The sequence below is a fragment of the Rhinoraja longicauda genome, chromosome 26, assembly GCF_053455715.1.
Source record: "Rhinoraja longicauda isolate Sanriku21f chromosome 26, sRhiLon1.1, whole genome shotgun sequence".
Lineage (NCBI taxonomy): Eukaryota > Metazoa > Chordata > Chondrichthyes > Rajiformes > Arhynchobatidae > Rhinoraja > Rhinoraja longicauda.
In genome coordinates this window covers 6,716,174-6,742,921 of record NC_135978.1, presented here as the reverse complement: position 1 = coordinate 6,742,921, position 26,748 = coordinate 6,716,174, and the positions used below count along the sequence as shown (strand labels likewise).

The 26,748-nt window shown below is 41.0% G+C and overlaps 1 protein-coding gene across 2 annotated transcripts in view; it reads left to right on the top strand.

The window, feature by feature from the left end:
- The first annotated feature begins 8,891 nt into the window (after positions 1-8,891).
- ggnbp2 (gametogenetin binding protein 2) overlaps positions 8,892-26,748 on the top strand; it is a 44,062-nt gene continuing 26,205 nt past the window's right edge. Inside the window, exons 1-2 of one of the 2 annotated variants that reach the window (XM_078422601.1) lie at positions 8,892-9,236; positions 26,225-26,305. In XM_078422601.1, the coding sequence (XP_078278727.1) occupies positions 9,144-9,236; positions 26,225-26,305 (174 nt within the window). In that variant the 5' untranslated portion in view covers positions 8,892-9,143. The remainder of the gene's footprint in view (positions 9,237-26,224; positions 26,306-26,748) is intronic. The other variant, XM_078422600.1, reaches the window with a different exon arrangement.

The window sequence follows — 26,748 nt, the reverse complement described above, 5'->3', positions numbered from 1 at the left end:
CCAATTAACCTACAAACCTGTACGTCACTGGAGTGTGGGAGGAAACCGGAGCACCCGGGGAAAACCTAGGTGGTCACGGGGATGGAACCCGGGGCAGCAACTCTACCTCTGCGCCACTGTGAAAAAAACCATGCAATGTTATGGAGAAAGGGCCAGGGACCCTTCAGTAAAATGTGGGTGCAGACACAATAGCCTAAATTCCCTTCTGTGCTGCACCATTTCTATGATTTTATGATGTGAAAGATGGGTTTGGATAGGATAAATTGAGAAGTAGCTCATATTAGCAGATGTTGCGTTATCCCAAGTACACAGATTTAAAGTGATTGGCAACATATTCAGGTAATATTAGAGACATTTTTTTACACAATGGTTTTGATTTGAAACGCATTGTCTGTAAAGGTGGTGGTAAAAGGACAATCGGGGTCTTCAAAAAGGATTTAGGCATTTGCTTGAGAGAAAATAATTTGCAGAGATACATGAGAAAAGCAGCAGACTCACTTGATCGCTTTGTAAGAGCCTCATGGACTCAATGGGTCAAATGTTCTTGTATGTTTCAAATCTATAATTCCAATGTCTGTACCTAACCTTGACTCTATCCAACAACCCAGCTGGAAGTCCATGGATAGAATTTGGTTCGGCTGAGTCAATGCCCAAGAAGAATGTACAAATAGAATGTTTACCAAGGTAAGGTGGTGGACGGTGAGTGACTTCCATGCAGTAAAGTGCAAGAAAAGAATCAGTGATTTCATGAGGAAAAGTTTAAATAAATAGGATTTTTTTTTTGCAGCAGAGGTACAGTAGAGTTTTATATGCTGGTGACACAGAATCCTTCAATTCCTGCCTCAAGAATAATAGATCCCTTAATATTTATGAAAAATTCTCCATCTTTGTAAATTCTCTTGGACTATAAACTTATGGACTATGCTATTTTATTACTCTGGAGGGGGCAAAAATCAGGTAGACTGTCTTTTGCATAAATTCTAAGTGCACCACATTGTCATGCAACCATGACATCAGTAACCAAGGCAACATTACTTAGGATCCACAAGCACATACTTCAGTTGAAAACTAGAATTTAAGCTTGTGCTATACATGAATATTTTTATCCAAGGAGAATGCAAAGTCACAAATAAAATTCTACCAATCCTCAGAATCCCCCACTAAACATTTGCAATTTCTGATAGAGGAGTACCACAAAACCAGAAAGATTTGACTATGCAAGAGACTGGTGATGTTGGGATCTGAAGGTGATGGAAGAACTCAGCAAAATCTTTGGAGAGAGTTAATGTTTCAGGTCAAAACCCAGAATTGGAGCTGAAAGGGAGAGATAGTCAGTGTAAAGGGGTGAGGTGGACGGAGTGAGATAGATGCTAGCAGGCTATAGATGGATCCAGGCTGGGGAAGGTTGATGAGCAAATGAAGGCCGGTGGGGAGGGAGGGGTGCACATAGTGACATTCATTTACCTCCACTGCAGCTGCCTGACCCACCGAATTCCTTCAGCAGCTTGTTTTTTTCTGTGTAAAGACCACAATAATCTCAGTAATTTTTATTTGAGATGGATCACAATGGTTTTCCATTGAATGGATTCAGAATCAGTATAACATTTATTGTCATCCAAAAAAAACAAGTCTTTTGGACAAGATTTCATCACCCACAGTCCAAGAATAAGAGCACTAAAATAAACAATTACACACACAACCACAAACCAACACAAAACAAAAAAAGAAACATCGTGCATATTCTAAATTTGACTAACTTTCTGGACAGTTTGCTCATTCTAGAGAGGGCTATAATGGGGGGCAGAGGCGGGTGAGGGGACGGAGATGAGGATGAAGTCGAACAGAATAACAATTGATCCAAGTACCCATGGTTTAGGGAATGAAAAAGTGATAACATTTCCTTATCCATGAACCTTTATTCAGTATGCTAAAGGTATGGATCAGTTGATAATATGATGGGATTTTGCTGTAATCTCAACTTTCATTTTACACATGAATTTCATATCAATGGTCAGGTGCTACTTGGCAAATTTGAGTTGACAGAAAGGAGGGAGGTAACAAAATTCATGGGCAAGGGTATGAAGAAATTCATCCCAGCTAGCCAGCTTATATATTTAAATAAATACATTAAAACACACTCCCAAAGAATCCTCATAGTGCAATGAAGACCAGTCCTAAACAAGAAAAATAAAAAATAAAGTCTACAAGATAATTACAATTTAAATATAAACCAGTCATAATGTGTGGCCACAGCAAAGAAAATTAGTGCCCACATTTTAATCATCTCTCATAATCACCCTTCCTAATGGCTTTCAACTGCTCCAAAATCCTAGTCTCAAAAACTGACTAAAGGATCCTTTTGTTTCACCCAACATTTCCTTTCCCGTAACTCAAAATAATTATGTTTCATGGACAAGCAGCTAGCAACTTTTTGCTGCAGTTTATGTACCATAAGCCATAATTTCCATCGAGTTTGTTTTATTAGGCATCATACAGACGTGATGCAAATTTCTACAGTTCACAGTATTTCTCCTGTGAATTTGATCGATTGGTACATTCAGTCAAATAGCCGAACTCAGTTATTTACAACTGGGTGTTTAACCTTTGTTCTCAGTCCCAGTTACATGTCATGTGGTTGTTAAACTTTAAAAAGTTAACCTTAAACTTGATTAGAATTGGAAAAAGAGCTAACAAGATTGCTTAGTTTGATTTGAGATGGGGGGGGGTTATCATTTGATTATTGTCTCTGTCTTGAAAATTGATTGGGATGTTTTCTCTTTTGTCTATTATTGCAAGGTAGAAGGACTCTGAAGCAATCTTGATCATTGCCATTTTTGGCAGTGCATATTCACTAAAGTACAGAAATAACCAAATTTCCAATACCTCCGTCCCTATTTTAACCATCGATGTCAAAAATTAAATTCTGTTTATTGGCTGTAGCCCCTTATAATTTTACTGACATTGAGGAGTAGAGCTTACTGTGTGCTTTCTCTCATGTGATTAATTTCACACGTTAAAGCTCAGGAAAAAGTCAGAGACGATGACTTCATTTTAAAGATTGTAAGGTTCCCCTTTTACAGAAAAGTAAAAGTTAGTAATTTTGTGCACGTACATTGTAAGTGTTATCAGGACTGGCTCAGCTGGGGGTATTCTTCCCCATGACTTGAGTACAAAATCTACACTGTCATTTAAAGCAGTAAGTGCAGTACTTGGGATGGATTTGTTTGGTTGTTCATTGGCACAACTCAAGTGCCACTTACTACGCCAGCATTCATTGCCTATTTTTTATTGCCCTTCAACTTGTCAGGCCATTTAATTGGACATTTAGGAGTCAGCCACATTGCTTTGGTTCTGAAGTTATATATATAGACCTAGATAAGGAAGGAAGATTGCCTTCCTTAAAAGACAGCTATGACAGCAGAGCTGATATCATAGTTATATTGCTGAATCGAGTCTTTAATTTCAGATTCAATAAATTAACTTTCACCATTCAGATTCAGTAAATTAAGGCTCACCATTAGTGAACTGCCATGTTGAAATTCCTATAAAAAATCATTGGCCTGGACTTGTGCATTGCATGCCTAATTGAATAATCAAAACACACAATGCTGGAGGAATTCAGCAGGTCAAACCATCTGACCTACTTAGTTCCTCCAGCATCTTTTTTTTTTGTTGCTCAAGATTCCAGCATCTGCAGTTTCTTCTGTCTCTAGTTTATAACATATAACATATAACAACTACAGCATGGAAACAGGCCTGTCCGGCCCTACCAGTCCACGCCGACCATTCTCCCTGACCTAGTCTCATCTACCTGCACTCAGACCATAACCCTCTAATCCCCTCTTATCCATATACCTATCCAATTTACTCTTAAATAATAAAATCGAGCCAGCCTCCACCACTTCCACCGGAAGCCCATTCCATACAGCCACAACCCTCTGAGTAAAGAAGTTCCCCCTCATGTTACCCCTAAACCTTTGTCCCTCAATTCTGAAGCTATGTCCCCTTGTTGGAATCTTCCCCACTCTCAAAGGGAAAAGCCTACCCACGTCAACTCTGTCCGTCCCTCTCAAAATTTTAAAAACCTCTATCAAGTCCCCCCTCAACCTTCTACGCTCCAAAGAATAAAGACCCAACCTGTTCAACCTCTCTCTGTAGCCCAAGTGCTGAAACCCAGGCAACATTCTAGTAAATCTCCTCTGTACCCTCTCCATTTTGTCGACATCCTTCCTATAATTTGGCGACCAGAACTGCACACCATACTCCAGATTCGGCCTCACCAATGCCCTGTACAATTTCAACATTACATCCCAACTTCTATACTCGATGCTCTGATTTATAAAGGCAAGCATACCAAACGCCTTCTTCACCACCCTATCCACATGAGATTCCACCTTCAGGGAACAATGCACAGTTATTCCCAGATCCCTCTGTTCCACTGCATTCCTCAATTCCCTACCATTTACCCTGTACGTCCTATTTTGATTTGTCCTACCAAAATGCAGCACCTCACACTTATCAGCATTAAACTCCATCTGCCATCTTTCAGCCCACCCTTCCAAAAGGCCCAAGTCTCTCTGTAGACTTTGAAAATCTACCTCACTATCAACTACTCCACCTATCTTAGTATCATCTGCATATTTACTAATCCAATTTGCCACACCATCATCCAGATCATTAATGTAAATGACAAACAACAGTGGACCCAACACAGATCCTTGGGGCACTCCACTAGACACTGGCCTCCAACCTGACATACAATTGTCAACCGTTACCCTCTGGTATCTCCCATTCAGCCATTGTTGAATCCATCTTGCAACCTCACTATTAATAGTTTAGTTTAGAGATACAAGAGGAAAGGCCTTTCGGCCCAGCGAGTCCACACCAACAATCGATCACCCCTTCACACGAGTTCTGTGTCACCCCACTCCCTACACACTGGGGTCAATTTAATAGGCCAATTAACCTACACACCCGCACGTCTTGGGGAAGAACCTTTACTATAAAAAGGAAGTGCTGTCTTAAGAAGGCAGCAGCATAAAAGACTCGCACCTCCCTGGCCACATTCTTATTATGCTCTTACCATCAGGAAGAAGGTAATGGAGTCTGAAAACCATGACCTCCAGGTTCAAGAATAGCTTCTTCCTAACAACCATCAGGCTCTTAAACACTGCATAAAACCAACCTCAAATATGAACTAAATATGAACTTTTATGGACAGTCTTTGGTTGCACTAAGTACTTTGGACTTTTTAATCACTAGTACCAGGGTTATTGATTTATTGAATTTTTGCTTATTGTATATTATCTATGAGAATTGTGTTCACAGGCCAATTGTGCTGCTGCAAATAAGAATTTCATTGTTCAGTTGTCAGTACGTTTGACAAATAAACACAGACGCAAGGAACTGCAGGTGCTGGTTTACAAAAAAAGGTGGGTCTGAAGAAGGATCCAGACCCAAAATGTCACTTATCTATATTCTCCAGACTAGCTGCCTGACCCACTGAGTTACTCTGGCACTTTGTGACAATTAAACACTCTTGACTCTTTAGGTTTATGATTATCATGTGGATTGAGGTACAGTGAAAAGCTTTGTTTTGCATGCTACTTTAATCAAATCAGATAATACTATCCATAGATACCTCTCCATATAGCACATCTTTGGAGACGCGTCCATTTTCCATCTCCAAATTGAGACACTTCTTGAGGATCGCAGGGATACTAGGCATGTGGGTCCGGAAGTGGACAGATTCATTGGTAATTTTGTTTTGCAAAAAAACTCCTAGGATGCGACGATGACAGTGGAAATGAAAATTATTCGATTTCTGTTCTTGATGTAGGTATGTCTTCTCAGCTTCACTGCTGCACAGTAAAGCCCTCAAGATGCCCACTTTGTAGACAGTTATCCTGGCCTTGCCTGAGAGTTTCATGTTCTTTATGCCCACTTGGTTAGCCTCCTGAAAGTGGTTGCCGTCTTTCCTGTAAAGGGAGGTCGACAATGCACGGAGGCTGAGAGAAAGACCTAAGCTTCGCTGCAAGGATACGATTTAAAGAGATTTGATTAATTTTAACCATTGGCACTCGCAACTGTGAAGTTGCTGCTGAGGATCTGGTGGGGTGGAGAAGGAACCTCGAGGCGGGTATGAATCACCACGACAGCATATGGTTCAAGACCCTGGAGGCTAGACGCCAACGCCACAAAAGGCTCAATGGCAACAGCAACACATTCCCTAATCCAACGGCCAGACAACTTCACCTGTGGAAGCAGTGGGATGGGGCTGGCTGTCAAGGCTAGGCCGAGTCAGCCACAGCAGGAAATACAAACACAGATGAAACATTCCGCTCTCCAAGCAGGACATCGAAGCCGCAACATCATCTTTCACAGATGGACGGATGGCAACAATGTGCATAAATACAATCATGCCAAACTCAAGTACAATAGGTAGAGAGAGAGAGAGAAATATACAGAGTGCAGTACAAAGTACTCTGCATTTTAATGCACCAGTTTCATAGAGCAAGTCCATTGTCCTCAATGGGGCAGAGGTGAAACAGACGGTTTATGAAAGGATTATTCAGAAGCCTGATGATAGAAGGGTAGAAGATGTTCCTGAGTCTGGTGGTGTTTGGTTTTAAGTATCTGTGCCTTTGCCAGATGGGAGCTATGAGAAATAGGAATGACCAGGTTGGGACAAGTCTTGTATTATGTAGATATAAGGAACTGCTGACATATTTTTAAAAAAAGACAAAATGCTGGAGTAACTCTGCGGGACAGTATCTGTGGAGAACATGTACACACAGTGAAACTCAGCAGGATGACAGTGAAACCAATACGACGACTAGGGTGAGGATGGACTTCAAGTAACCCGAGCATCCCCTCTCTCTCGGTCCCCATCCCATCCAAGTCATCGTACTAGTTTCACTGTCATCCTGCTGAGTTTCACTGTTGGTATTATTATTATCACCTTCTGCACAGCCAACAGTGGATTATTGTGGGCTCCACCTTTCCTTGATCATTGTTGCTTTTTGCACATCTTACATTCAGTTGTTCTATATCTCTCGTTTCCATCTCCCCTGACTCAGTCCGAAGAAGGGTCAATGGTTTGACCCGAAACAGCTATTCCTTTTTCTCCAGACGCTGTGTGACCTCCTGAGTTACTCCAGCTCTTTGTCTATCTTTGGTGTAAACAGTTCCTTCCTGTATGTAGTCTTTATGAATATTGATTTATCTAATATCAAGTAACCCTTGCTTTTCCTCTCTCCTTCCCTCCCCCACCCTCTTTCTCCGATTAGTTTCACTGTCCTTCTGATTAATTTTAGATTGTATCCTCCTTGTCACCTGCCGCTCAGCTAACAATGAACCATTCAACATTTTCTTACCGTCTGCTTTGATCTGTCATTTTCACACCTTACCCTTCCTTATCTCTAGTCTCCCTCTCCCCAGACTTTCAGTATGAAGAAAGGTCTTGAACTGAAACGTCACCCATTCCTTCTCTCTCTAGAGGTGCTGCCTGTCCTGCTGAGTTACTCCAGCATTTTGTGTATAACCTTTGATTATGTTCGTTGCTTTTCCGAGGCAGTGTGAAGTGTAGATGGAGTCAAATGGTGGGGTGTCTGGTCTGTGTGTCTTGTCCACCTAGGATTGACACACAATGCTGGAGTAACAGGCAGCATCTCTGGAAAGAAGGAATGGGTGATGGTTCGGGTCGAGACCCTCCTTCAGTCTGAGGGTCATGGGAGACACGGGACACAGAGATAAGAAAGGGTCAGTCTGGTTTGAGAACTAAGATGGGGGAGGGGTTGAGAGAGAGGGAAAGCAAGGGTTACTTGAAGTTAGAAAAGTGGATAGTCATGCGTAGGAAGGAACTGTAGATGCTGGTTAGACACAAAATGCTGGAGTAACTCAGTCTCTGAAGAGAAGGAATGGGTGGCGTTTCGTGTCGAGACCCTATGTCAGACTGAGAGAGGATGGAAGGAATGGCTCGACATTCATAACGAATACAGGGCCTCGAACATATCTCTCTCTCTCTCTCTCTCTCTCTCTTCCCCTTGGGCTTGGCACATATTGGGTGTGCGCGCTCCCGCACCGCCCGCCTTCCACCGGCAGCGCGCACACGCGGCTCGGGACTACTTTCCACAACGACGTCTCAAGATGGAGGGAAGGGGGAGGGGGGAGGGGAGAGAGAGAGAGAGAGAGAGAGAGGCGAAAGGTCGATGTTTTGAATCCGTCGCCACGTATCTCGTACACCTCACCTCTGAAAAGGACGGGCGGGGGGGGGGGGGGGAGGGAGAGACGGAGAGAAGGAGTTTTAAAATAAAATCTGATTAAAAAAAACCCAAACAAAACACTCCCCTCACACACACACTCACTTACACACAAACACACACCACTCAAACACACACCACTCACAAACCCACACTCACAAACTCACACTCACAAACCCACACTCACAAACACACACTCAAACACCACACTCACAAACACATACACTCACTCACAAACACACACACTCACAAACACACACCACTCAAACACACACACACCACTCACAAACCCACTCACAAACACACTCACACTCACTCACAAACACACACTCAAACACCACACTCACTCACAAACACACCCACTCACAAACACACACTCACAAACACACTCACTCACTCACAAACACACTCACTCACTCACAAACACACACACTCACACAAACACACACGCTCACACAAACTCAAACACACTTACTCACATAAACACACACAAAGCGGGCCGAGTCTGAGGGCCGGGGAGGGGGAGGGGGAGGGGGGGTCGGTTGGCAGGGACTCTTTGTTGGGGCGGATGGCGGCGGCGCTGGGGCTGTGACGCGCTCCATTTTTATTCGAATATTTTGGTGGAGAGCGGGCGAGTCCGCGTCCCGCCCTCAGCCCGGCCTCGCCTCATCTCGACGTCGTCGCCGCCGCTGCTTCTTCCAGCCCACTACCCCCTCTCCACACAAGTTCAACCTCCTCCCTCTTTCCTCACCCCCCCTCCTCCTCTCGCCGACGGCAGTGGCCTCTCCTCAGGCTTCTCCTGTCTGCAGCAGCAGCCGGTCGTGTCAAGGATCTCTCCCCCCCCCCCCCTCGTCCCTCTCTCTCCACACACACACTGTCGACATGGCGCGCTTGGTGGCCGTCTGCAGAGACGGCGAGGAAGAGTTCCCCTTCGAGAAGAGGCAGATCCCTCTCTACATCGACGATACGCTGACGGTGAGTCGGGGGGGGGTCTAGGAAAGGCGCTGCCGCTGGAAAGATACGAGAGAGGGGAGAGGAAGGGAGGAAGAGGCCGCCTCGCCTCAGGCTTTCACTGTAGGCCCCAGTCGCAGCTCAGCCGAATTTTACCACCTCCTCCCCCCACCCTCTCGCTCAACCTCTCCCATCTTCAAAGCCTCTCGGACAAGGCGAGAGATTTCCGCAGAGAGGCCGAGGCCCTCTCTTGCGGAAATCTCTCGCCTTGTCCGAGAGGCTTTGAAGGAGGGAGAGGTTGCCCCCCCCCCCCTCCCCCCTCCCCCCTCCCTTCTCTCTCTTACTCACTCGCCTTAGAAATGGTGCCGTAGTCATAAAACTTGAGTTTCCTTAGTCAGGCCTCAGACGCTGTAAGTTGCAAAGTTCCGGAGTACTGTAGCTTCAATGGTGTACGTTTCTTTCAATTTCCCAACGTCGTCTCCAGAACTAATCATTAATTATTCTTTAGATTACAAAATGTAACTCTATACATCAATGTCTTCATATTTTACTTCGTGTGAGGCCCAGAATTGACTTGTCAGCATTTGCAATGTCTGGAAGGCATTAAATTAAGACGGTCGTCAGTTTGTGCAATGTCCCATGTTGACCTAGAATACATACATATAGTGTTTTATAATTTGTTGCACATTGTTTATGACAACTTATGGTCCACCTAATCATCTCACAAATGTGTGAAAAATTCAATGTAAATTGTAGTGTGAATTTTACTACAAAGCAAGATGTAGGGCCTTTATTTAGCTCTTGAAGAACCCTGGCTGTTTCAGGAACTTACTTTGAGGTATTAAGTAGGCCATTTTAATATGCAAAATATGTTCACTCACGCAGTCTGTTTCCAGTTGGTTGTTGGTAAAGATGCCATTATTCCATTTTTGTTTTACCCCTTGCTGCTTCCAAAAAAAAAATCTGGTTGTTAGCAAAATGGAATAAAGCATAATTTTCAGTGACTTTTAATTGGCCCAATTTCACAATCAAGAACGGGCAAAATTTCACAGTCAAGAAAAAGTAAAGAAAATATTAGGCCAAAGAAAAAGGCTTGAAATTACCCCATAATAGCAGCTGGTCTGAAGATTTTTTTTTTGGGGGGGGGGTGATCACAATTCCAGGAGTACCAAGGTATTAATGAGTAAAGGGAAAATAGAGTACAAGCGAGTGTTAGTGAAGAATGTAAGAGTCTGAAAACGTTCCATGGAGATGTTTAAAGGAAATAATTAGCTAAGGTTAGCTAATTGTGTCCTTGTAGACTGAGGTGAGAGAAATTATATTGGAAAATCAGGAAATAGCAGAAAAATATTAGCTGTTGCAATGAGGGGACAGAATAACAGAGGAACTGGTGCCTATCGTGCAGATTCAGCGTTTGAGCAGTTATAAGAAATTAGTATCAATAACCAAAGTTAGTACATCTGTGTTAGAGAAAATGGAACTGAAAGCTTATAATTCTACAGGACCCAACAAAACTGGATCCTAGGGCTTTGAAGGCAGCGGCTATGGTTTCCCTCAGAAGGTAGCAAATGTAACCCCATATTTTAAGAAGCAAGGCAGAAAAAAGGGAACTACAAGCCAGTTAGCTTGTAGGTGCAAGAAGCTACAAATGCTGGTTTACTTAAAAAATACAAGGTTCTGGAACAACTCGGTGGGTTAGGCAGCATCTGTGGTGGGGGTAGGGGGGGCATGAATAGGTGAGGTTTTGGGTCAGGACCCTTCAGTTAGCTTAATGTGGAAAAGGGCAATGTTGGCATCAATTAATCAAGAATTTTTAATGGAGCATTTAAACAGAATCTGGCAGAGTCAGAACGGATTTATAGCAGGGAAAATAGTGTTTGACTGATGTTTTTCAAACATGTAGTTGGTATAGTCAGTAGATCATATAATAAATAAAATTATACCAGATGTTATTGGAGGTGATATACTTCTGAGCTGAGGATTTTATTAGACTAAAAAGAGTTGCAATAAACAGGTCATTCTTGAAGGTCAGTGTGAAGAAGGGTCTTGACTCAAAACATCACCTGTCCATGTTCTCCAGAGAATTGTATAGTAACACAGGGGGTCAGGCAGCATCTCTGGAGAACATGGACAGGTGATGTTTTGAGTCAAGACCCTTCACACTGTTTTCAGAAAGCAACATGTAGTCAGATCCCTTTAGGTTCAGGTGGTGTAAGCAGCACAATAGAGCCATACAATGAGAAATAAGGATCACTTCCTCTGTTACTTAAGTTCATCTAGCTATTTCTGAACAGTCAATCCGGTCATGTGCCAGAGTGTGCCGTCTTAACTGCGTTGTTGTAAGGGAATTAACCAGATCAGGCCTGAGCCAAAGATTTTTTTATTTTGCACACTTTGAACAGAGTCATACAGCATAGAAACAGGCCCTTTGGCCCAACTTGCCCAGGTTGACCAACATACCTCATCTACTATAGTCCCATCTGCTTGTGTTTGGCACACATTCCTCTAAACTTGTCCTATCCATGTGCCTATCCAAATGTTTCTTAAACATTGAACATGGGTTTGGGTTGGGTAGCCAACCATAGTCTTACCAAAACTGACTTCTGTAGAACCCAAATTTAGTTTAGCTCTGCCTCTCTCCATGCTTATGAAATTTAAAATCCGTCCTTGTCTAGCCCTTTCCTTACAATCTCCTTTCCTTTTTCTCCTGCCCTGTCCTAATATATTTTTTACATTTTGTTATATCCTGCTAATGGTGGTAGACTTTCAGCTTGCTTAGGCCTTGTTCTACTTAATCACCTTTCCATTTTTAGAAATGTCAAACCCATTTCATCAATCTTCAGGTTTTCTTTTCTAATTGTGTGCAGAATATTCATTTAAATGTAATTGTTGGAGCTGGGTGCAAGTTTAAACTTTTGTTACTTGGCTCATTGGTAACGCTTAGATTGTACACACAATTTCCTGAAATCTAGGCTGATAGTTTGAAGATAGTCGTTATAAATCATTTACTGAGGTGGGAGAGAAATTGATGGTTTGGAAACATGGTGTATGGCAGAATCTGAAGAAGCACATTAGCCTTCCCAATTCTTTGAAAATAAACTTGTTGGCAGAAAGTTCAATAGCTTTAAACAGTAAAGGGTTCATGAATCTTATTCGGTGAAAGATGTTCTTTGTGCAAGTGTAAAAATCTGATACTGCACATTTGCATGATGTAAATGCTGGATCCTTGGGACACAGGAAGTAGTGATGTGAGAGTGGCAGAGAACCCTTTTCCAGTATTTTTTGTAAATACTAGATGGGTAAGAATGGAGCTGGATAAAAAAGGACAGAGATCTATTATAATCTGCATCGTCTAAAGTTGATTAAATGTTTGATCAGAAGACAGGCATGGTTGCATAGTGATTGATATTAGATTTTTGGGCTAGTATCTGAAAGTATTGATGATTGATGTGGAGACAAATTTCTCTACGTGAATTGTCCCTTTAAAGGAGAATGGAATTGGAGGTTTTATAAATTAAATTCCAGAGGTTGGGATTGCTACTAATAATTGGATGGATAAAGCTTGAGAGTTCTGGAGAAATGCAGAGATCTTGAGGGTTGAGTGATTGAAAAGGATTAATGTAGGCGTAGGAATTGGAAATAATTTAAACTGAATTAAATGTGAGTCATTGGACTATGATGCGATTATAGGTCATTAAACTTTGGAGTGATAATTAGCAGATCATGCTGGTTAGGATATTGCCAGAGGAATTTCAAATGAAGTCAAGTTTGGGCTGAAGAAAAATGAAGGAAAAACTGCATAAAGTTTGTATATGAGCATTTTTGCTGAATGTTAGTCTTGGGCAGCAGGGGGAAGGTTAGGTGGGGATTTGTTTTTCAATTGGAAGGCTTGGAAAGGATTATTGCTTTGTTAGGTGCTGTATTATCAATGAAATGTCAGTCTTTTAAAATAGTTTAAATGTATTCAACAAAGTCTGGTGGTTTTGAATAGATGCCAGAAAATACTTTTATGGTTCAGGCCAAACATGTAAATTTCAACCATGAACACCAAAACAACCGAGTCATTAAGTTATAGATATGTGAAACTGTGCTAAGTGCAAGTTAGCTGCTGTATTTGGCTATTAAACAACTGGATAAATAGTTGGGGTCAGAGTCTAAAATAATAAATTATTTTTTGTTGTTGTGCATGGCCCCCCAGGCAAGTACATCATGTTACACAAAATTTCAACACTTTCCCTAGACGGTGGATTCAATGGGAACATCCATGAACAAACTATTTGGGAGTGATTATTTTCTAATATGCATTGGATTAATATCCAATCAGTGTGTAGGAAAATAACTGCAGATACTGGTTCAAATTGAAGGTAGACACAAAATGCTGGAGTAACTCAGCGGGTCAGGCAGCATCTCAGGAGAGAAGGAATGGGTGGACGTTTCAGGTCGAGACCCTTCTTCTGACTGATGTCAGGGGAGGGGGCGGGACAAAGATAGGATGTTGTAGGAGACAGGAAGACAGTGGGAGAACTAAGAAGGGGGAGGGGAAAGGGAGGGATAGAGGAACTATATCCAGTCAGTAGTGTCCTTGCTATTGAGGCCAAAATATACTTTTAGTGGTTAATGGGAGCACTTTGTTCTGATATTTAAAACTCTGCAGATTGAGCTTCAATTTGATATATCTAAATGTGTTCCTTAATTCTTTAATCCTTAGTATGCATAAAATGTTTTCATTAAAATGCATCTGTTTTTTGATTATTACAACTTCTAATCTGCTTTGCAGCATTTTGAAAGAGGGAAATGTTCTGTGACTTACTTGTAAATGAAACAATTTGATTTAAGTATTCTGCCATGATGAGCCATGGTGCACCAATGTTCTTCCCTTTCCACATTGGAAGGATGATGGTTCCTTTTTGACACCTCATCCAAGTATCTATTTTTGGGTAGCACTGGATGTTAAACCCAGGTGCTTTTTGAACTGGACGTTACAGCTAATTTTGATTGATCCTCTTCCCCCCTCCCCAGTGGTTACCTTGAGTTTGGGATTATTAATAGAAATTTACTGTCATTCAGCTCTTGGGTACTTTTGTTGTTAACCCTTCTCCAAGTATGTGCAATGAAACCATTGCAGTATTGCTAGGAACAACACCTGAAACCAAAAGGAATTTTAACTTTTCAAGTTGCTTAAAATTATCTTTTCAAAGAAAAGATTGACAGAAACCAATGTCTTAATTTTCCAAAGTGAAAGCGGGCATTGTACAGGTCCACCACTGATTTTCTGGCACTCTTGGTCCGAGAGCCTTTTTGGATGATCTGATTTAACAGACCAACAGAGGCCACGGCCTCTGAGAGGAGTGGAACGGTCCGCATAGGCTGCCAAGGGACCGAGATGCCGGGCCGCAAAGTCTGCCTCGGAAGTTGGCTGTGAGAACGGAGATACCAGCTCTCCAGGGCCCCGGCTACAGGGGGCAAATTTGACTGGCTGATCGGTCATGGTGGTCCCAATGAGGTCAGGATTAGCCGCCTTTCGTAATTTTGTCCAGATTAAAGGAGGTGCTGGGCCATCAGTTGCTACAAAGTTGATGATGGACCTGCTGTGAAAATCTGACCAAAGATATTCTAGTTCCATTTCAATTCCAAGTTAGCTGATCCAAGCAGCTTGAAAATACAAAGAAAAAAGTTGCATAAAATAGGAACATAGAAAATCAGTTAGGAAATCAAAAGACGTTGTGGTAACCTTTTGATGTGATCTTTGTGGGTTATGACAGCTGGTCTGACACTTCACAGGTTTTTAAAGAACACTAAAATGAGACCAGTTTATTGGAAATACTCAGCAGTTCAGGTAACTGGAGAGAAGTGGTTGAGTTTTTAAACAGTAGGACATATTAAAAATTGAAAGCTTTAATTTGCACGGAAGGTTTGGGAGGATGGTGGGAACCAGAATCTGGTTTTGGGCAGACTGAGGAACTAATAACGATTGTAGTGGAGACTTTTTAATCTCAGCTGATCTATCTGGAGGTGATGTAAATAGGATAGGGAAACGAGAAAAAATAATTCCCATCATCCCATCCTAGTTTATTCATTTAAATGTTAATCACGGCTGTTCTGGGAGACTCATCCTCGTGCAAATTAATCAATCAAGCATACATTCGGATACACTAGTCCATGTAAAGGTCACAGGGCTACCTTTTATTCATTATCATCACACCATTATGTCTTTAGTACATTATATGTCCACCATTCTGATGGGTTCTGAGGATTTTTTCCTCTTGATACCACAGCTGAATTATGGCCTTGATGAGCTTCTGTCTCGTGGTGTAGTCCTTTCCTTTCAGTCTTACCTTGATAAATGAACACACATTCTCAACCGACTGATCTCCAAACATATCTATGTTGGCCTAGAACCAGGAAATGGCTTTCGTCATTAAATAACACCTTTCTCCAGGCCTCATGTACAGTCTTTATATTTTTATGGTCCACTGGTATATCTTCCCCATGACAGAATTCTGACTATACGACCGATTAAAATGAGGCGCTTATGCACAATGCTTGAGCTTATTGAGTCTCCTGCCTCAAAATCTTTCTTCGGGGCATTGCTTGCTTTCTTGGATCCTTCTTCCTTCCCCGAGGCCTCATTTCTAGGAGTCATCTTCCTTTTGCGGCCACACCTGTCCATTATCTTGGGTGATAGTGATTTTATTTTGGACCGTTGCTTGACAATACTGGATACAGAAGCTTGGTTAGCCCCTACCAGCTTTGTGATCTCTTACTGTGTCTTCGAGCAATGTTGATACAAGGTTATAATCTTATTAATTTGCACTTGTTAATTAACATGTTATTTTTTCTATGCTGCACTGGGATGATGCAATGACCAGAAGAACCTTTTCAAGAGATTTATAGGGTTTCAGAAAAATACCAGAACAAGTGGTGGACATAAAAACTCCACATATGAAAAATATAGCAAAATCATAATCATCATCATAATCATAAATCTTACTTTATTAGCCAAGTATGTTTTGCAACATACAAGGAATTTGATTTGCCATAAAGTCATACCAATAAAAAGCAGCAAGACACACAAAATACATTTTAACATAAACATACACCACAGTGACTCCTCCACATTCTTCACTGTGATGGAAGGTGAAAAAAGAGTTCAATCTCTTCCCTTCTTTGTTCTCCTGCGGTCAAGGGCCTCGAGCCTTGGGACGATCTTGGCTCCCATAGCCGGCGGTCGAGCCCTCCGCATCGGGGCGATCAAGCTCCCGCATTGGGGGGATCTCAGCTCCCCGCACTGGGCGATCAGAGGTCAGGGCTGGTCGAACCTCCTGCGACTTTGGAGCTTCCTGACTTTGGTTCCTACCCGAGACTGCGAGCCCCTCGATGGTGAAATCCGCAGGCCGTGGTTGGAGCGTCGATCCCAGGCAAGGGATCGCAGGCTCTGATGGTAAGTCCATGGCCCCGCGGTGGGGCTCAAAGTCAGTGTCAAGCAAGGCCGCTAGCTCCATGATGTTAGGCCGCAGAGCGACCGGAGATACGACCTGGAAAAGAATTGCATCTCTGGCAAGGTAAATCAACCTGTAATTCAATTAATTTGCACAAGTGTGTATGTTCGCTCAACTTGTACTACCAGCTTTTGGCACTTCTCTTGTTTGATCTCCAAGTGTCTCCCCTCTTACCTGTTCGCTGCAAGTTACGACACTTCCAATTTGATAACTTGCCTTGACTCTGAAAGTTAACTGTTTATCACTCCACAGGTGCTTCTTGACCTGAGCATTTACAGCATTTTCTGTTAGTTCCAATTTTCAGCATTTACAATATTTTGTTTTTTAACACAAAGCATTAAAACACTATGGTTTCACCTTTTTGCACTTGAGTTGACTACAAAATAAAAATGGGCTAGTGAGCCATGGAATTTGTTTTTAAAAAACCCCCAATAACGCAGGTACATGATGCTGGTGGCCTCACCTGTATTTTAGGGTTGATCCTTTTCAGTTGCGTAGGCCATACGCTCGATTTCTCTTTTCCGAAACTTTGAGCAATATGTTATTGTTATTTTTGTTTATCTTTGAACAGCAACTGTTTCTGCGCTTATCACTAGAGTTTTCAGAAACGTTGTGCGTTGGCTTGCCAATAATATAGCTTATCCACTAAATAATAGGCATAGAACTTGCTGCTTAAGTGAATTGTCTGATGGAATATATTGAACCAAGCATGACTTCCCCAATCTTGCCAGCGTTTTACTTGGAGAACCAAAGAACATGGTACAGATCTTGCAAAAAGGCCAATTAATTCTTTAGTTGATGCATTTTACTGGGACCCATGCTGGGGGAATGACTTTTTGGAAACATTAAGCACTGGTTGAAGATGAAAGTAATGAAAAATTGGCTGATCTTATGAAGTTGTCCCATTTAGTTGACTTAATTGAAATGAGCCTAAATGTTGTTTACCCTCCTGCAGAAAGCAGAGAACAAATACCAGGCCTCTGCTTTCTATTTATACTGCTTAGTTTAACCTTTGGCTAATTTGATGTTGGTGGTGTTGGATTGTTTAGACATTTTCTGTGGCTTCATGGTGGTTCTGTTAGCAGATTCCTATAAAGTTAAGATGAAGATTTGTATAAATCCTGTGAAATGTCACATGTTTTTTCAGCTAACATTATAGTCGTTTTTTATTGTTTAAACAGCGAAATTTGTCTTGTATTTAAGAAGCAATGTGATTCAAAAAATCTATCTAGATAAATTGGGGTAGCCAGGACTCTCAGTTGGTGGTATCTGCACAGTGCAGTTTGAAGAATTTAAAGAGTGAAAAGTTAATCTTCTGAATATTCATGTAATTTTGCAATCTATGGAACCTTGTTATACAAATGCATTGTTAAAGTAATGAGAACTGAAAGTTTGAAATCCAAGAATAGTAACTCAAATTCAATAATGCCATTTTGAATGGTGAAGCGCAGTATTTTAATTTGAAATGTGAAAATGTGCTTTTAGAAATTTTAGGATAGTGCTAGTTTTATTCTAATTGTTGCTATGTCCCAACCATTTATTTCCTGAAAATTCAGTTGCGCAAAGATATATCCACAATCATAAATCTATTTTAAATCTCCAGTTTGACTTTTGAAATACCAGATAATTGATGAATTTGAAAAGTCATTTTACTTTGTGCTCTGCTGATTTTGTACACTAAATCTGTTAATGTGGTTAAATTCTGAGGGACATTTGATCAAATCTGTCTTCCTAGCTGGAAGTGCAATGTTGGCAACTGCACAAACCATAGCGAAGGTATCACAAAATGCTGGAGTAACTCAGCAGGTCAGGCAGCATCTAGGAGAGAGGGAATGGGTGACGCTTATTTTCCTGCACAAAATATAGCAGTCATAATTATTTTGCAATGATTATACCTTGCTTCTTATACATTATTTATTGTGAAAAGATTCCTGGAAATGTAGTTTAATCGATGAAAGGACCATTATGTGATCATTATGGTTTTGTCTGATTTACTTCTGTCCTTCCTTAAATCTTTTAATGACTAATTAATTGAAAATATACTCAAATAATAACCACAGCAGAAAATAAATGACTTTGCCATGATTTTGCCTTGTCTCTCGTGATGAGAGGTTTTGTGCAGAAGATAATCAATTGCAATTGAGGACAAAATGTGTTAGTTTTTTTTACTGTTATTATGAAATAAGGTTTCATAGTTCCTGTGACCTGGATTCAATCGTGTTCTTCGGGCGCTCTGGTTTTCTTCCACATTGCAAAGATGTGGTTTCTTAAATTGCCCCTTGTGAGAATGTAAATGATAAAATCAGTGAATGTGAGAATGTGGAAAATAAGTGGGCGGAATGGAATTGCTCTATGAACTCGTGTAAACACAATAGGCAGATGATTCTTCATGCTTTATGGTAATGACTTGGGAAACTTAACTACTTTTAGAATAAATTCTCAAGAATTTGCACATTTTATTGAACAAACCTAACTTCACGTTGAGTATTCTATCAAACCTTGAACTTTCCACCTGCTTGCCTATTTCCGTCCCTTCTCTCTCTCTCTCCCCAATTCTCCCCACTCTTAAAAATCTTTGTCATAACGTGATGAAAAGGTTAATGAAGGTAGTCATTTGATCAGGATTTCACATTGCCCAGTCATGCTTTGGGCTGAACGATATCTACATTTTCAGACATATTGTTTCAGTGTGCAATATTTATTATCTTGTCTATTTTTAATTACTTAGCAAATCACATACAAAACTGCATCTACAAGCGCTTAATGATGTGTTTGTTGTTTTACTGCAGTTAGATGTAGAAATGAGCCATACTTGCCAGGAAGTCCCAGGTTCAATCTCTGGCCTTGATAGATTGGAAGGCCTTGGCTACAGTAGCCTCAAAGCACCATTTTGTCTCCGTACCATTAAGGTGGGATAAAAACTTGAGTTATTAACTCCTATTGAACAACCTCTAGCCATGTAGAATATGAATGCAATTGGATTTTGCATGACAAAATCTATTTCAATTATTATTTGGTGCCTTTTAGGGCATTGTTACAACGTCACTTGTTTTTGTGGGCTTTTTTTTGCAATTTAAATTTTTTTAATGAAAATCTGCTAATTTGATTAGTCCAGGCAAGATAAAGATTTAATTTTTGAGATGAAGCTTTGGTGTACTATTACTAAACTAAATTTTAATTAAAAATAAAAAGTTCTCAGTAATTCAAATTATAAACAAGCAGGACTAAACCACATGGTTTATTGAGCATGCCCTATCATTCATTAAGATGTACATGGTTGTGCCAAATTTTGGCCTTGGCTCAACGTTCCTACCTGGTTCCATAGTCAGTAATTTCCACATTAACCAAAAAATTGCATTTCAGTAAGGAATACATTAAATGACATTAATGAAGGCATTAGATCCACACCTCTGTTCTTCGAGTAAAAAAATCCTCGTCTGTAACAGATGGATGATCCTTTATTTTGAAGCCATGTCCCCAATGGGTTCTTCTAAGATGGGAAATGTTTTCTAAGCATCTACCCTTTCAAGCATCTTCTAAATCTTAGCTAATATCTTTCAATATGACCATCCCTTATTCTAACAGCAATGTATGCCTAACTTGCCTACTCCTTCATAAGGCAACCCTGATTAATTCCCATTGATTCTTAGAAGTCATTCACGAGAAGCTTCTCAGAACTGTCTCTAAAGTTAGACACAAAATGCTGGTAATTCAGTGGGACAGGCAGCATACTGCCTCTAAAATAGTCTATATCCCCTTAAATGCAACCAGAATTGTATGCCATACTCCAGATATTACCACCAATATTCTTTACAATGAAAAGCAACATTTGTATGTAGATGAATTGGTGAGTACATTTGCCAACAATACCAAAATTGGAGGAGTTGCAAACAGTTTGGCATGCTGTCAGAAGATACAGCAAGATATAGACCAGCTGCAGAATTGGGTGGAGAAATGGCAGATGAAGTTTATCCTGAGCATGTTTGAGATGATGCACTTTGTGAGGTTGAATGTAAGGAGAGAATACAGAGTTAATGGCAAGTCCCTTAACAGCATTGGTGTGCAGGGGGATCTTGGAGTCCAAACGCATAGCTCGCTGAAGGTGGCAAAGCAAGTATATGGGGTGGTTAAGAAGGCGTATGTAATGCTAGAGGCATTGAATACGAGTCAGGAAGTCATAATGCAGCTTTGCAGGCCTTTGGTTAGGCCGCATTTGGAGGATTGTGTGCAATCTGGTCGCCCCATTACTGGAAGGGTGTGGAGGCTTTGGAGAGGGGGCAGAGGAGGTTTACAAGAATGCTGCTTGGCTTAGAGGGTTTCATCTTCCAGGAGAGGTTGCATTGTTTTCTCTGGAACATCAGAGATTGAGGGGAGACTGATAAGTATATATACATATGAGAGGCATAGATAGGGTAGACAGAACTTTTTTTCCCAGGATGGAAATGTCCAACACTAGAGGGCATAGCTATAAGGTAAGAGAGGAAAGTTTAATGGAAATGTGCAGGGTGAGTTATTTTACATGGTGGTGAGGGCCTGGAAGGCACTACCAGGAGGCAAACACGGTAGTTGCATTTAAGAGGCTTTTGGATGGCACATGGAAGTGCAAGGATTACAGAGATATGGACCATGTACAGGCATATGAGATCAGTTTGGCATCATGATTGGCATAAACATTGTGGGGCAAAGTGCCCATTCCTGTGCTGTACTATGTATATTCTATTTCACTATTAAATTCCATTCCCTTTTTTACAAGACCATTTTCCTACTTGCCTTCTTAATTATTTGCTTAATCTTATTCTTGCTGTACTCTTTGTACTTGTATGAGGAATCCAGATTTCCCTGTGCAGCAGCACCCTGTAATGCCTAGTTTAAAAAGTTCTGTTTTTGTTACTAAAGCAGATAACTTCACATTCCTCCCCCACTCATCCATTGCAAACCATATGCTTAACATTTAAGTAATTTATATAGATCAAGGCTTCATCACTAAACTCTGCGGCACCTTGCTAGTTACTTGCCAAAATGAAAAGGATCCATTTATCCCAACTCATTTATGTTGGTTGTTCAATCCTGTCCATGCAAATAGATCACACCCAATTCCATGTACTCTTACAGGGTAACATTTTATGCAAGTTATTTTTTGAATGCCTTAAGGAAACACAAACTTGCATTTCTGGTTCCTCTTTTTACCCGTCCTACCTACAATGTGAAGAACTGATAATAGAGGTATATAAAATCACGAGTGGCATAGATAAGGTGAATAGCCACAATCTTCTGAGAGCACGGAATTCTAAAACTAAAGGGTACATGTGTAATGTTAGAGAGACCCCATGGGGAACATTTTCGCACAGGGTGTGAGCGTGCATCAAATAAGCTACCAAAGGAAGTGGTGGTGGCGAGTTCTATTGCAAAATATAAAAAACATTTCGACAGGTACATAAATAGAAACGGTTTACAGGGACACAGGCAAGTGGGGTCATTGGTTAAGCATTTTAGTCAGCATGGAGTAGTTCGGCCAAAAAGTCTGTTTCTGAACTGAAAGGCTCTGTCTCTAAATGTGTTATCACTTCCATAAAAATGTGTTTAATCAGATAGCAAAGGCAGTCCCAATTTAAAAATAAATAAATCGTATATTCACTTCAATTTTCCAAATGTCTGCTGAAAATTAAACTAATCATCTCTGCACGTGATCCATTTCCCTCCATTCCCTGCATATCCATGTGCCTATTTGAAAGGTTCTTAAATGTCGTTTTTGTATCTGTTTCTACCACCACCCCTGGTAGTGTGTTCTAGGCACCCACGTTAATCCATGTTAAAAAATAACACAAAAAAAACTTTCTCCATACATCTCCTTTAAACTGTCCCCTCACCCCCAATCCTCACCTGAGCTATGCCCTCTAGTCTTTGACATTTCCAGCCTGGAAAAAAGGTTCTGATTGCCTACCCTATCTATGTCTCTCATAATTATATATACTTCTATCTGGTCACCCCTCAACCTCCAACATTCCAGAGCAAACAATCTAAGTTTGTCCAGCCTTTCCTTTTAGCTAAAACCTTCTAATACAGGCAGCATTTTAGTAACCCTCTTCTGCACCCTCTCCCAAGCCTCCACATCTTTCCTATAATGGGGTGACCAGAACTGTTCACAGAAATCCAAATGCAGTCTAACCAGTCCTATAAAGCTGCAACATGACTTTCTGGCTCTCTTATATGCAATGCTCTAACCACCTTTATCACTATCTGCTTGTGTCCCACTTTCAAAGAACTATGAGCTTGGACCCAGGCAGCAATTTGGACCCAGGCAGCTTGGATCCAGGCAGCAATTTAAGTGTCCAGCCACGAACTGTGTGGATCTCGACTTCCCAAAGTGCAACACCTCACCTTTGCCTGCATTAAACTCCTGCATTTCTCCAGCATATCTGCAACTGATCTATATCCTTTGGCAGCCTTCCTCACTACTTAACTCCTCCAATTTTGATGTCTGTAAACTTACTAACCTAAGGGCAGGCACGGTGGCGCAGCGGTAGAGTTGCTGCCTTGCAGTGCTGGAGACCCGGGATCGATCCCGACTACGGGTGCTGTCTGTACGGAGTTTGTATGTTTTCCCTGTGACCTGCGTGGGTTTTCTCCAAGATCTTCGGTTTCCTTCCACACCCCAAAGACGTACAGGGTATGTAGGTAAATTGGCTTGGTGAAATTGTAAATTGTTCCTAGTGTGTAGGATAGTGTTAATGTGCAAGGATCTCTGGTCGGCATGGACCCAGTGGGTCGAAGGGCCTGTTTCCACGCTGTATCTCTAAACTCAATTAAAAACTACCCATCTACATTTACTTCTAAGTCATTTTATACATCATAGCAACAAGAGGCCTCAGCACAGATCCCTGGAGAACGCCACTGGTCACAAAACTCCGGTCTGAATAACACCCTTCCACCAGTACCCTGTCATCAATATAATTTCCTCTTTTTTTTTTCATAAACAAGGACTTCTTTGTAATATCTCCATCTGCTGGAATCATTTCAGAAACTGAGCAGGTTTGCAAGATCATAAACCAGTGCATCTGCTATCTTTACATTTACAATGCAGCCATTTAAGATTCCAGGCTGCAACCCACTAGCTGCAGGGAACTTAGTTTATTAGTTTGTCTAATATATTTCCTGTTGATAATTATTTTACTTTCAGCTCTCTCCTTTCCTCCATCGTGCACATAGAGTTTCTGGTGTTGAGTTGATTTGGTATCTTTTAAAGTGAAAATAGATTCAAAAATGTCCAAAAATAAATGTTATTTTTGTAACGAACAAAATATAAATGAACAGTGGGAATTTGGTGTTTGAATAAATGAATCGACATGAAGAGATCAATATTAATCATTATGGGGGACATTGTGGATAAGATGTCTTAATGCCAGTGGCATCAGCCATTTTCTCTGGAGTGGTCTGCTGGAGCAGCAGCATCTCAGCAGCGGAGGGGAAGAGACTTGACAAGCTGATCGGGAAGGCCAGCTCTGTCCTGGGTTGCCCCCTCGACTCAGTGCAGGCGTTGGGAGAGGGGAGGATGATGGCAAAGATAACATCGCTGCTGGACAACGACTCCCACCCCATGCAGGACACTGTCACTGCAATGAGTAGCTCCTTCAGTGACAGACTCCTTCACCCCAAGTGTGTGAAGGAGAGATATCGGAGGTCCTTCCTTCGCTGGGAGACTGCACAACCAGCGCTACTCCCAGCAGACCAGTCAACAGTGACAGTAAAGAAAAAACACAGTAAATGGTGACAATTATCCTTATCTTTATTTTTATTTATAATGAATGTCTCTTGCTATCCACTTTGCTGCTGTAACACTGCAAATTTCCCTGGTGTGGGACAAATAAAGGAATATATTATTATTTATAATAGCTTTAGCAATGTTATTGTTTGCATATGCCATTAGTGGATCATGGCCCTAAGTAGTTGAAAACATGATTGTCACAAAAGTAAGGATGAACTTGAGAGTGATAGAATGTGGAGATTTAAGTAGATGGCACGGGTTTTAAACACAATCATTGTACATTTTAAATCCTTGGAAAAACTGGGAGATTTGTTGAAACCTTGGGTTTTCATTCTCCATGTTTGTGTTTTCCCTTGTAAACTTTATAATGCCATGTCACACCCCCAGCCACCTTCATCTCCTTGGGAAGATCTAGCTAACTACTTTCACCTGGGGTGTGTTGGCAAGAGCGCAGTGTTGAGTCGGCATTGTCTGTTGTGCAGCTGAAGCCCCACGCCAGAGGGTAATGGAGCAAGTGGAGACTATTCTATCAAAGGTCCACGGTTTTCAAGTGATAAGGCATGGTTTAAACTTGAGTACATCATTTGCATTCTCCCTTTATGGCAAGAAGCAATGATCACCCCAAAGATTCTTCAGGGCTGCTCCCCTTTTTTCATGGTTGATTCAACCATGCCAAAATTCTGGAGAGGGAGAAAACAACGATTTTCTTTCTCCCCCCCCCCCCCCCACTCCTACCTTCCTTTCAACAAAATCCAGCTTTTCTTCCTTTTTTCTTCCTGGAGATGGTTCGCAACGTTTTGATACTGTATGACAGGATGGTGTTGCAGAAATTCAGAAGAATGCTGTGTAGTTTCAAAGACGAATGCAGTGAAATGAAGATATCTCACACCGATGCTCTGAGATTGTGTTGTACTGATGAATGTGAACAAGATACAGCATGTGTTGTAGTAAAGTTTGCCACGCAAGACGCAACTCGCATTCTTTATAATGTTATGAATGAATCCTTTGTTAAACAGAAAATTCAATTAAATAACACCTTGTTTCAGCAAACATTTAAGTAAATGGTAATTGTGGAACAGCTCTATCCAAAATATGACTTTTAGTGCTTTCTATACCATTTATTAATATGAATGCCATGTAAATTCAATACTGTGGGAAGTATGATGTTAAACATTTTGAATTTGGTGATGAATTATGAAATTACTGTGGATCAGTCAACTCATAGAATTAGCAGTGCCAGTTGGGTGCTATGAACTTCATCGGTGACATCAAGAACTTTGCATTACAATTCAGAACCTTCCTCACTTGTAAAATGAGCACTGGTTTGGCACATTTTAACTTGCCATCTGGGAATAGTACTTAGAAAAACCTGTATCCTGATTTGGAATTGAGGGTAGATTTCTTCAAATCGTTCCTCTCCAAGATTTTCCTTTATGTTATGAAATATATAGTTCAAAATATTTTGACATGGGCTTCTATCTTTGATCACATGTACATAGTGTAATGGAAATATGTTTAAGATTAATGCTGATGGATTTAAAAACATCTTTAAGTCTTTAAAAGCCTTTTGCACAACAATATCTGATAAGTCACAGCTTAACAAAATATTGTACTATTAGATTTGTCCTTTGTAGTGTAAATTGTGAAAAGAGACAATAGAAACTTCCCGTTGTGGCAGTTGCTTTTAAATGTTGCAAACAACCTAGTTTATTTTGTTATAATGATTGTTAACTGTTATTTTTTCCCTCCAGATGGTAATGGAATTCTCTGACAATATGTTGAACCTCGATGGTCACCAGATCAATGGTGCACAGTTAAAGCAATTTGTTCAGGTAAGGAGGTACTGTCTTATGATGCCCACAGACCTGTGTATTCTTCAAAAAGCAGACAACAGACAGCCTGACAACAGACAACATTCCACTGTTCACTCCCACGGCTACCTGTGGCCCAGTAAATATCACCCCCCCCCCCCAGTCTTATATCCCTGCTCGTTTATAAACATCAAGAATAAATTATTTGGTCTTATTATTGTGATTGAACTCAGCCTCCAGACTTAATTACTTTAAGTTACCAGTGCTTTCATTTCAAGAAAGCAAGCATTATTGCAAACATCAGTATTAAAAGTAATGCAGGTGTTAGACATCTGAAATAAAAACAGAATGCTGGAAGCATTCAGCTGATCAAGCAGTATCCGTGGAAAGAGAAATTGTTAATTTTCATACGGGAGACCAAGTTCTGAAGAAGTTCTGAAGTCTCTAATCCGAAAAGTTAAATC